This window comes from Gorilla gorilla, chromosome 5 (genome assembly GCF_029281585.2).
Source record: "Gorilla gorilla gorilla isolate KB3781 chromosome 5, NHGRI_mGorGor1-v2.1_pri, whole genome shotgun sequence".
Taxonomy (NCBI): Eukaryota; Metazoa; Chordata; class Mammalia; order Primates; family Hominidae; genus Gorilla; species Gorilla gorilla.
The window spans coordinates 104032211-104045167 of record NC_073229.2 but is presented as its reverse complement, the minus strand read 5'-3'; the positions used below and the strand labels follow the sequence as shown (position 1 = coordinate 104045167).

The 12957-nt window shown below is 33.8% G+C and overlaps 1 protein-coding gene across 1 annotated transcript in view; it reads left to right on the top strand.

The window, feature by feature from the left end:
• Positions 1-12302, top strand: part of ELOVL4 (ELOVL fatty acid elongase 4) — a 32740-nt gene extending 20438 nt beyond the window's left edge. The window contains exons 2-6 of the mRNA XM_004044325.4: positions 738-925; positions 2086-2166; positions 5322-5493; positions 7565-7692; positions 10232-12302. Of these exons, the coding sequence (XP_004044373.1) occupies positions 738-925; positions 2086-2166; positions 5322-5493; positions 7565-7692; positions 10232-10507 (845 nt within the window). The 3' untranslated portion in view covers positions 10508-12302. The remainder of the gene's footprint in view (positions 1-737; positions 926-2085; positions 2167-5321; positions 5494-7564; positions 7693-10231) is intronic.
• The last annotated feature ends 655 nt before the right edge of the window (positions 12303-12957 follow it).

The window sequence follows — 12957 nt, the reverse complement described above, 5'->3', positions numbered from 1 at the left end:
ATCAATTCATTTTAAGTAAAATAATGTGTTGCATTTTATATATATAGTTACACATATGTAAGTTATGTGATTTACAGCTCTAGAGAAAAACATTCAAGTTAGTTATTCATGGGAATAAAATAGGTGCATGTTCTCAATGAAAAAGTTAGAAAAATGTCTTGAATATGGTGACTGTTTAAATACATTATAGAATTGTAATTAACCCTAACTTAATCTCTCAGTGCCCCTGTACTCTTGTCTTCAGTGTCTCGAGATATTTCAGCAAATGGCTACCGTCGCCCCGTACGTACCTCTCTAGTTACATTCTTGCCTGCTTTAGGAGTGGACACACAGAGCAGCCTCCAAGCTGCCCTGATAAATTTCACGTGTATAATATGGAAGACAAATGTTTCCTTAACATATTTATTTTCTGTGTATGAAGTTTTTCATTAACTTTTCATCCCAAGATAACCACCTCTGTTTTTAGTGCGCTTTATTTCTTGTTTTTGTTCTGTAGGGTCTCTGTAAAACATAATGTGTGACATAAGTAATGAAGCATAATTTTCAAAAGCCACTTGCAGGAGTCAGTATTGTTTCTTTGGTTTTTATACCATGTATTTTTTGTTGGGACTCAAAGGACAGTGATCCGTATTTAGTCAAATTAGGAAATTAAGTTGAAACATCTTGATTCCTAAAAAGTGTATTTTATAAAACATTTACTGATTAATGAATTTTGTGGTATTTTGTTCTCTCTATAGATAAGCGTGTGGAAAATTGGCCTCTGATGCAGTCTCCTTGGCCTACACTAAGTATAAGCACTCTTTATCTCCTGTTTGTGTGGCTGGGTCCAAAATGGATGAAGGACCGAGAACCTTTTCAGATGCGTCTAGTGCTCATTATCTATAATTTTGGGATGGTTTTGCTTAACCTTTTTATATTCAGAGAGGTATGTTTTTAAGATCACTTTAATAATTTTCCAAGGTTATTGGAAATTTAAAAATGAGAATGTGTAAAACCATCATTGTAATATTTTACCCAGACATAACTGTTAGCTACTCTAAAAGTACATTTTTGACGTTTTTCACTTTTGAATAACAAAAATATTAAACATGAGGTATAGGAAAGTTGTTTAAAATGGAATTTTGAATAAGACCAACTAGATTCTAAAATAACGCTTACTACTGTTCTGGCATTGAAAGTTATTTAACTTTTCTTAGCCTCATTTTCCCCACTTAAATACCTACCATTTCAGGTTATTATCGGAGTTAAGTAAGATGATTTTTGCATAGTGTTTGGCATGTATTAAGCACTCAGTAAACAGTAGCAGCTATTTATTTATAATTCTTATTCAGTAGTTTCTGGTTTGGTAACTGATCAAAATATGCCAATTTCAAGTAAATCCTATTACGTAATGTTGTATTTTGGGCTGGAATTAAAATGAATTAACTACCATATAGCTGTTGTTACTAATCATTATATACTTTTCTGGGCACTAGCAAATTCTCCACAACATTTTCAAAGGAAATCCTAAAGGCTAGATTGACACAGCCATTTTTTAAATTGCATATGTATAAAGAATTTGTTTCCTAAGAGACTCATTAAAATTCTGTATGAACCCAGAGAACTGACTAGTAATGCTAGGAAAGTAAACAATAACTCTTCTTAGAAAAAGAAATATTTCTTTAATTGAAAACTTAGCCTCGAGTCTCAACTTCGTGAGCACTTTAATTTATTTGGATACCTGTACCTAATTTGTTAGATGCAAACCACTCTGGATCAAACATAGAAACCAGTTAAGGTAGGACAACTTTGAAATCTGAGTCCTAGCAATAAAAATTTCTCTTAATACTGTGAAGTATTTAATAGATAGAGTCAATGTTCAGTATAAAATTTACATGTGATTTTTAATTTAGATTTTAATTATAGAACAAATTAATGCACAGTAACTTCTAGCAATCGGAATGCATGAAATTTTTAATGCATTTGAAATTTTTAAAGAAAATATTGCGTTTAAAATAATTTGAAAGGCTACATTTTGTATATAATTGTGTTTTTAATGCTGTGTTTACTAAAACTTTACTACAAATATTATTACTCTTTTTCCAGTTATTCATGGGATCATATAATGCGGGATATAGCTATATTTGCCAGAGTGTGGATTATTCTAATAATGTTCATGAAGTCAGGGTAAGTACATTAAAAATACTCTTAATCAGTAAAAGTGGTTTGATTTTTATAGGCCCCAGTCTGTGAAAATATAGAATGTACTTTTTTTTAAGAGACAGGTTCTTTAACAGTCATTTAGAGACAGTTTCTTGCTCTGTTCCCCAGACTGAAGTGCAGTGGTATGATCATAGCTCACTGCAGCCTCAAACTCCTGGGCTCAATTGATCCTTCTGCCTCAGCCTCCCAAGTAGCTGGGACTACTACAGGTGTGCCCCACCATGCCTAGATATTTTTTTACTTTTTGTAGAGACAGGGTCTTGCTATGTTGCCCAGTCTGGTCTCGAACTCCCAGCCGCAAGGGATCCTCTTGCCTCAGCCTCCCAAAGTGCTGAGATTACAGGTGTGAGCCACCACACCTGGCAAAATGTACTTTAATATGATAGTGAAATTATACTAGATTGTTATGAGTCAGTAAAACTATGCTTTTTAAAAAAGTACTTAATTTAAAATTTGTTTTTGTATCTCAAAAATGTTTTTTATTTTACAGCATGAGTGAATATGCATTGAATTACTAGAATGCAGTACTTGTTAAAGCAAAGAAGTCTCATGTTTATTTTAAAGATATTATTTTAGATTTTTGTTTGTTTGTTTTTGCTCAAGAGTAGAAACTCTTAGAGTCCAAGTTATGTGTTAAGAAAGTGAGGAAAAGTAAATGTTTTGTGAAGTGTGGAATGTTTAGGAAATTAGGCATAGAACAATTTGTATTTGCATAAACTCAGTTTTTTTATATTTGCAGAAAAATAAACCACTAGTAACAAGATGTTATATTTTATTTTCCATTCACTTACATGAGTAAAATTAACATTAATTTAAGCAAAAGAAACAACAGATTACCTTATTCTATTATTTATTGAACTCTTCTTATATACTGTGGTTCATACTAGAAATTACATATAAAACATAACATGTTTTATGTTACCTATAGTATATGTAGTAATAATATCTAGTGGCTTCCCTTGAGAAAAATAGTTTCCTGGCATGGGGAGTGGACAATATATAAATATCAGTATTCATCAAGACTGGAGACAAAATTGCTTTAATGTACTTAACAATTTTATGTACGTATCTTCATTTCCCTATTAGAAGACTTATGGACTGATGAAAAATCACCTGTCTTGGTTGTCATGTGGGTTTTATTTATTCATTAAATATGTATGGAGCATCTACTATATGTTGGTACTGGGAACAGGGGTGAAAAGCCCTGCCTTTGTGGGGCTGGCATTTTAGTGAGGGTGAAAAGGCAGACAGCAGCCATGTAAACAAATGACTAAGGAGGAAATAAAACCTGGCATGTGACTGAGAGAAAATGAGAGAGACTACTCAGATGTATTGGCTATGAAAAATTTTCTTCTGATAACTATTGCCAAAGAATCTCTTCAGTTGGAGGGCTGACTTCTTGCTTGCCGTAGGGAAGGGAACAGGGATAAGTGTTTGACTGACTGACTTCTGGAAGTATGTATAGAAAAACCCTTGGATGGGGCAACATATTACTATTTTTAGGATAAAGGTTTAAAAATACCACTCTCACTTACAGATGTAAATTTTCAAGTCTTTAAAAAATGAGCTATATGAGAACTGTAATCTAGGAGGATAAAGAACCTGAGATTTGCAACAGATTTCATTTGAAATCTTCCTCGTGCTCTCTTCTCCTCTCTAATATGGGATGCAATATAGTGAATATTTTACTCAGAGACTCATTTCTGTATTCATTGTTACGTAGCCAAGAAGTATCACTTTTTGGTGTAGTTTATTTAAAGATATCTAGTGCAGTTTGCAAACTAAGCAGACTTATTTCTTGTTATTTTATGTGAATTGTGGCAAATGTAGAGGTCCAGATAGAGGAGAAATAAGAGATTGTATCTTTCCTTCTAGTTAAAGGTTACGATGCCAAAATGGTGACAGTTACTTTATTTTAAAGAACTAATATAATAGTGAATATTAACTATAGTGTTGCTGGGAGTAGTTAACTATTTCAAGCTTATTTTCAACCAATTCATATCATTTTTAATGATATTTTTCAAGTAAATTCAGTAAATAATTCTCAGTTTGTAAATACTTTGTTTCTTATATGCTTTCTGTTTCTTCTTTCCCCATACTTTAAAATTATAATTTTGTTTTTCAAATGCAAAAGCCAAAACAAACAAAAATCTCATGACATATACCAGGTGCAGGTATAGAATGCAAAGGGATCCTTCAACTCTAAAACACCTAAGCCTGTCTGTGAATGAATCTGACAGGGCCCTAACACATGAAAGCTTATAAATAGATTTTAGTTATGTACTGCCTTAATTGTTATTTGCACATAGGATGCTTATCATAGAAAATACTTGACATAAAAAATTGTTTGGTTTACTGTTACAGTAGGATTCTTGTAAAACATTTTAAAACATACAGAGGTCACCTCTCACTGGATCCTTAATCTCAGTATGTAATGTAATCTTTCTGTACCATCTGGTGCCTTAATTAGAGCCCAGGAAAAGAAAAGACTTATTCATGTAAGCAGGATTATATTTATGACCTGGGAAATATTTGTTTGTTCATTCCAATTTTTTATTTTAAAGATTTAATACCTAATACAAACTGCTGTGATTGGATATTTATGTTGTTGCACATATTGGTGCAGTCGGAGAGGTGAGGGAGAGGGGGAGGTGAGGGAAGAGGGTGGGCAGACAGGCAGACACTTGTAGAGACCAATTGCTACATGAACTTACTTGCAAGTTTTTCTGAGGTATAATGTAGGCTAAGCATGAACAACTAAAATCATTTTACAAAGTAAACATCTTAGTTCCTCTACCAAGTTGAAAAGCACAGCAGTCTGAATGTGCTTCCAGCTCTGTATTCAGCAGTTTGACACTGTGTAACATCTACCTATGGAATAGACAGAAAATGTTCTCTAACTTATTGGCACTGTATAGATAGAGCTTTGGACTCTTTCTTTTCTATTTTTCCCCGTGGAGAGATGCTTAGGTTTTTCAAACCTATTTAGCCATTAATGATTCCATGCCTTGTACATTTTGTGCAATATACAAATGTTTATTTTGGACTTACTTACAATGAGTATAAACCCATACAATAGTGTCATTTTGGTGTTTATAACACGTTTTCCCTTTTTACAGATAGCTGCTGCTCTGTGGTGGTACTTTGTATCTAAAGGAGTTGAGTATTTGGACACAGTGTTTTTTATTCTGAGAAAGAAAAACAACCAAGTTTCTTTCCTTCATGTGTATCATCACTGTACGATGTTTACCTTGTGGTGGATTGGAATTAAGTGGGTTGCAGGAGGACAAGGTGAGCATTTTCAGGAATATACTGCTTGCGTTTAATTTCATATATGTGTTAAGTGGAAAGCAATGAGAACCTAGGACTTTGACTTGATCTACCATTTAACTTGCTTTCATGGTTAATCATTTCCATGTTCATTTCTTTTTTTTTTTTTTTTTTTTGAGATGGAGTCTCGCTCTGTCACCAGGCTGGAGTGCAGTGGCACGATCTCGGCTCACTGCAACCTCCGCCTCCCGGGTTCCAGCGATTCTCCTGCCTCAGCCTCCTGAGTAGCTGGGACTACAGGCACACACCACCACACCTAGCTAATTTTTTGTATTTTTAGTAGAGACAGGGTTTCACCATGTTGGCCAGGATGGTCTCGATCTCTTGACCTTGTGATCCGCCTGCCTCGGCCTCCCAAAGTGTTGGGATTACAGGCATGAGCCACCATACCCAGCCATCATTTCATTTTTTAAAAAATTTGAGGCAAGTATAACTTTTGCTTTTTATCTGTGACTACTTTAATACCTAAAGATTTGCCCCAGAGATGAGCATAAACCAAGACTAAAGGTAGAAAACAATATTTTGATGGGGAATGGGTCTAGTAGTTCTGATCCAAAGAATACCAAGACACAGCCCCTCAAATCTGAAGATTTCCATCTTAGCCCATAGCTCACTCCTGCTCTAATACAGATTGAACATCCCTAATCTAAACATCTGAAATCCAAATGCTCCAAAATTCAAAACTTTTTGAGCACCAGCATGACACCACAGGTGGAAAATTACACACCTGACCTCATGTGATGGGTCACAGTCAAAACACAAGTGCAGAACACACTTTATTCAGTATACCTAAGGGAAAAAAGACCCTCTTAGCCCTTTTCCATGTACAGCATAATGTTGATGCCAAACAACCACAGATAATGTCCGCACGGGTGACATCTTTGCTTTCTGATGTTCAGAGTACACAAACTTTGTTTAATGCATAAAATTATTTTAAAATTTTATAAAATTACCTTCAGGATACATGTATAAGGTGTATATGAAGTTTTGGATTTAGACCTGAGTCCTATCCCCAAGACACATCATTATGTCTATGCAAATATTCCAAAGTTTAAAAAAATCTGAAATCGGAAACACATCTGGTCCTGAGCATTTTGGATAAGGAATACTCAGCCTGTATAGGTCTTGTTGGTTCTTATTCAAAGGAAATTTTATATAGCCTTGTTAATGTTAAAGAGGATCTAAATTCATAGTTTGGCCAAGATCTGCCTCCTGTCTTTTCAGATGCCTGTAGATTAAGGATGATTCACATTGTTGAGCTTGATGCAGATTATTCCTCTGAGGAGGATCCAGGGTACAAGTCATTATAGTATAGTTCACCTTGCTGCTTTCCATTGTCATATTATGATAATTGGCAGCTTAGGAATTCATACATATATTATTGGGGGCCCAGTTTAAAACAATACAGTTAAAGGCAACCTCTGTAATTTTAAAAGAAAATTAGTAAATCTGAACTGAACACTTAGATCACTTTATGACAAAAATTAATTATTATTACATCTATACCTTGATTTAATTAATATTCTGAAAAGAAAGAATGTCATTGAGTTTGACTGACTGGAATATCTCTGTAGATTTATCTATATTAAATGAATTATTCAATGTGTGTAGTGCTGTCATATTTTAAACTATTTAGAAACCTAAGAAATAAGTACTGTTTTGTTGCAGATATGTATATTGGCACATCTAAAGGCAAGAATAGTAGAATTAAAAGTAACATAGGCAACAGTTCTATGGGCCTATTTAAGCTCACTGGAGTACTCCATTTGAAAAACCTACGACTTTGAAAGTCCTTTGCATTTGAACATACATTTTTATTTATATGGTAAAACCTCAAATCTAAACTTTAAAAATATCTAGCTTAATCTGAAGGGAAAACTTTTTCATTAGTACTACTTTATATTTTTCATTTCTAATCTGTACTCAAGATTAAATATTAAAAAATAATGTGTATTCATTTATTGTACATCTCAGTGGCTTACTGCCTAATAAAATTTTCTGTATCTTGTAATTACCTGTTGTTTTTCTAAAGCATTTTTTGGAGCCCAGTTGAATTCCTTTATCCATGTGATTATGTACTCATACTATGGGTTAACTGCATTTGGCCCATGGATTCAGAAATATCTTTGGTGGAAACGATACCTGACTATGTTGCAACTGGTGAGTTAAATGCTTCCAAAGTTTCTTCTGGTAAAATACTGAAATTGTTTAAATTTGATTAATTTTAAACTGCAAAGTCATTTTAGACAATTTTCTATTATGAAATTAACTTTATCCTCTAGCTATATCGCAGTTATGCCCACTTGACTCTAGACGACCTATTCATAGACTTATTGGTCCCAGCAAATCTTTGTTTTTATAATATGCTTAAAAGACTAGACATAGCCCTTACTCCTCTAAGGAAAACATTCTCTAAACATGTTTGTGGAAAGGATGATTAAAGATCTAAGCACGCTACAAAGTACATAGATTTATGTATGAGTAGAAAAATAATATGTATTTTTTCCCTTCAGGTGATTTTCTTAACTTAAAATTTTATTACCTATCTTCATCTTGTCCTTGCTTAAAAATTTTGTTTTTTATTTCATTTTTCAGTCTTTAACATATCTCATATATTTAGACTAAACAGCTGAAAAGAAAACACATAGCCAAGGAAGGGGTGGGGCAAAGGAAGGGAATAAGGGCAAGAGAACTCCTTGTAATTCTTTAAAACACTGTCCTTAAGAGAGCAGAGACAGATATTTTCAAATGGTGGTCTTTAGTCCAGACAGTTTTCAGCATATCCCGCTAGTAAGACTGTTTGTGGCAGTCTGAGTGTGTGCATTAGTGTACCTTTCAGATGCTAGTCACTAGCCTGTAATCAAACTGGAAATTCAAAGCCAACCTGGTAACTATTTTTCAAGCTTTAGAATTTATTATAATTTGCTTTAATCATAGCATGTGCACAATTTTATCAGTGGAATCACATTTGGAAATATTATTCATCTTTGCTTTAAGTTGCTAAACAGCTGGCTAACTAAACAGGAAACACAACTTTTGGGAAATGCTGGGTGCGAAGGATTCGTTTGTAACCAGAGTGGTATAGGAAGCTTCCTCCAGTTTTTGTGTAGAAGCTGTTAACACAGTTTGTGTAATTCATTTCTCTCAGTAAATAGTAAATGGACCTAAGAAAATGAAGAGGTGATCAAAATCATGTGAATTAGTCCTATCTGGTTTGTTGGAGCCTACACCTGGCTCTCCTTGAGTGATGCCATACCCAATCACACCCTTATACACACCCTTTTTGGTGATGCAGCTTCTAAAAACCATTGTGAAACCACAAGTTCTTCAAATTAAAATATTTGCCAAGGAAAATTATAAAAGTTTAATATAGTATAAATTTTTAGCTTACATGGCATACATTATTTTAATATTTAAAATAAGTAATACTGTTTATTTTAATCAATAATTAATATTTTAAGAATAATGCTATCCTTAAAAGAGAAACCACAATTGTCCATTTCAAACAGGATGTTGAGTTTGTATTTCCAAGCCAGAAGTTCCCACAACAGTTAGTCATATAAGTTAATTGTATAAAAAGTTAACCCTTGTTAACATTATGTCTTGACCCATTCTTTTATTGATACATCAGAATCTATTTCATTTTAATCATCTCACTTTGGGCTTTTTTCCTTTTAAAAATTCTTAAAGTTGAAAGTGATTCTTCTTGTATTTATTCTGAAATATCTACTAAATTTTATCCAAATATTATTTTTTTTCTTTTTTTGGGATGGAGTTTTGCTCTTGTTGCCCAAGTTGGAGTGCAGTGGTGCAGTCTGGGCTCACTGTAACTTCCGCCTCCTGGGTTCAAGCTACTCTCCTGCTTCAGCCTCCTGAGTAGCTGGGATTACAGGCATGGACCACCACGCCTGGCTAATTTTTTGTATTTTTGGTAGAAATGGGGTTTTACCATGTTGGCCAGGCTGGTCTTGAACTCCTGACCTCAGTTGATCCACCCGCCTCGGCCTCCCAAAGTGCTGGGATTGCAGGCATGAGCCATCGCACCTGGCCATCAAAATATTAGTTTTTAAAGGATAGTGTTCATTCAAATAAAAATTTACCTGCCTACTATCTGTAAGAAATAAATGAGCCATTTTGATAAGCTCATTTTAAGTATGTGTATCTGCTTGCTGACAATTTGATAGAAACCAATCTAAAATGTGGGAGGAAAACAAAATTGAAGAGCCTACAATACTATTACTTTACTCTCCTAGGCCATTGATTCCCTTTCATCAGATAACATTATTCAACACATATTCATTGATCCTGACGCTGTGCTGAGGACTCAGGAATCACCGATGGGCAAGACAAAGCCCTGCCTTCTGGAGTCATTTTCTAGTGGAAAGATAGGCAATAAAGAAATAACAAATACAGAAGACAATTTCAAATAGTTATAATTCTCCTTAAAAAAATGCAAAAAGCTCTTTGGTTAATGGGATTGGGAGGGCCAATTGAAATTGAAGTCTTGTCAGAGAGTCCTTACTGAGGAGATGGCATTTGAGCTGTGAATGAGGAGCTAGCCATGGGAGCCAGAAAACAATAAATTTTGCACAGTGTGGCAAAATTTGGGCCTGTGATAGCTATGTAGAAGATGCTGATGTTGTTAAAAGTTGTTTACTATTCAGATTAAATGTTTTGTGCTGTCATTTCTGTTTTTCAGATTCAATTCCATGTGACCATTGGGCACACGGCACTGTCTCTTTACACTGACTGCCCCTTCCCCAAATGGATGCACTGGGCTCTAATTGCCTATGCAATCAGCTTCATATTTCTCTTTCTTAACTTCTACATTCGGACATACAAAGAGCCTAAGAAACCAAAAGCTGGAAAAACAGCCATGAATGGTATTTCAGCAAATGGTGTGAGCAAATCAGAAAAACAACTCGTGATAGAAAATGGAAAAAAGCAGAAAAATGGAAAAGCAAAAGGAGATTAAATTGAACTGGGCCTTAACTGTTGTTGACAGTGAGGAAAAACTCCCATATCATATAAAATTTCAGGGAAAACAGAAGCAAAGGAGAGCTTGGGGGTGGGGAGAAAAGACAAATGTGCTCTATGTCCTAGTAACTCTTAGACTGAGTAAAGTGTTAATACCATACCCAGATGTTTTATTTATGAAGTTTTTATTTTAAACATTTTTTTTAAAATTAGCCTTGATATTCTCCAGACCAAAGCAATCATTAAGTGACTTTGGGGATTCTCCCCCTGTTCACATCCAGTTGTCTAAAGGATGAGATTTTTCATGTATCTTATAGTCACTCATTCTCCGGTCTGAATTTTAGACGATCACAGAAACGGTCTTTATGAATTATTTTGATAAATTACTAATTATCTTATCTACTGACTGAAATCAGTGGTGTTACATTTTCTTGTCCAAAGCTGAAAATGTGTATACACTTAAACTTGCACATTCGAATTCATTTGCTGACCGGAATGGTCAAATCTCTCCACCTCTAGTCAGAGTATAATTTTGGTTGTAATTAAATTTTTAAAATCTGCTGATCTCTGTAGAATCTTAGAGGCTTGATGATGATGGTGTTGGTGAAAATAAGAAAGAATTGCAGTAAAGTCTTGTCTGGTGACCCAGAGATCACCATGACTCGAGGCACAAATCACTGTGGGGAAACAATTTTTTGTGATGAAAAGGCAGCATTTGAATACTCCTGTTAGTAGCAGAAATATATTATGAAAATTAAGATTATTGTCTGATTGAAACATGAAACAACTCATGTCTTTATTAGTAACATCATAAGATAGTTACATTTATGTGCTGTTAGAATATGTTGATTTTTATCAGGCTTTCCTTGTTTTGATTTATGGCTGTTCCTGATTTTTCATATGTGGAAATATACCTACCTCTTCTGTTGGAAAGAACATTTAAAATTAAATAAATTTTAATTAAAAAAATCAAGGAGTCTTCTAATGTAAATTTTAATGTTAACTTTCAAATCCGCTAGTATTTTTTTTGCTTTTATGACAAATAGCATACACCAAACATTTCTGTGAAACTATCCTTCTCTTTCAATGTGTTTAATTTTGGAGTAATGTTTTCCTTGTGACTAAGTTGCAAGATCTTATTTATTACCTAGGTATGAAGTATAAACCCACTTTGGTGCAATATTCTTGACTCCTTGGTGCTAAAGATTGTTAAATTCAATGCTTGATGTTACAAGGTGTTGTTAAAACACAAAATGAATAAAAGTGAGAGTAGTCAGAACTATAACATTCAATTTGCTATTTAAAAATGAAGTATTTCATGTAATATAAGTGAACAACTGGAAATAAAGTAGGAAAGAATTTGTATCATGTTTTACTACATAGGTTAATTTTTTGAGGGATGTTGCAAAGGGATTACTAGAGAAAGACAAAATGTGACCAAAAAAAAGCATGAATATTTCTTAAGTATCTCAACAACATGTCAAAGCTGCATGTGTAGGATGTATGCTGTTTGTACAAACTATTTCAGAATATTTTGTAAGCTATAACATATTTATTGTGCATTAAAATTAAATACTTTTTCCCCAAAGGCATGCAGTCATGAGAATTACAGAAAATTTGCAACGTATAAAGTAGTTTGATCTAAGAGGATTCAACACCTTTGTTTTGTTGCTCAGTGTGTAATGACTGAGATTTGTAAATCTTTGTGAACATTCTGTACTGGTTCCCAAGAGCTATTCATTCCCTGCTACCTGATTTCAGCACAATAAATATACTTCTGCTGTGGGAAAAAATGATTTTTTTTTGTTAATCAGTTTATTATAATGTAAACTGTCTGCTAGATGTTTATTTGATTTAGTTAATTCTAAATTGTTTTCTGCTGCTAATTTCTTATATAGAAAAAATCAAACTGGAACTTGAGTATCTACCATTTCTGGTAAAAAGCTTATTTTCTATAGTAGCATATTTTTACTTTAAAAATTAGTTGCTTTTGGAAGAGCTTTTCATTCAGACATAAAACATACCATTTTCTTCTAAATTATTCTTAACATAAATGGGGAAGTTCTTGTATTCTTTAATTTAAATCATTCAGTCCTTACTATAAGTTTCTTTATAGAAGATGATTATAAGATGTCATAAATACAGCCTTTTCCAGTAGCTTTCATAATTTCTCTATTATCACAGATATGTTGCATGTCTTATATCTAGAAACTGATGAATAAAGATTGTGTCTCCTACTTGGTAAAACTTTGTCACTAACTAAAGTAACATTTTCTTACACAGAAGACAAGGAATTTGTTAAATACAATAACTAGAAATACATGAGACATGTGAGTTTTCCTCTGTAATAGATGACCATAGCTCTTTCTCTTTCCTTTGTTACTTCTTCATTTTTTGGTAGAAATGAGATTTCACTATGTTGCCTAGGCTGGTCTTGAACTCCTCACC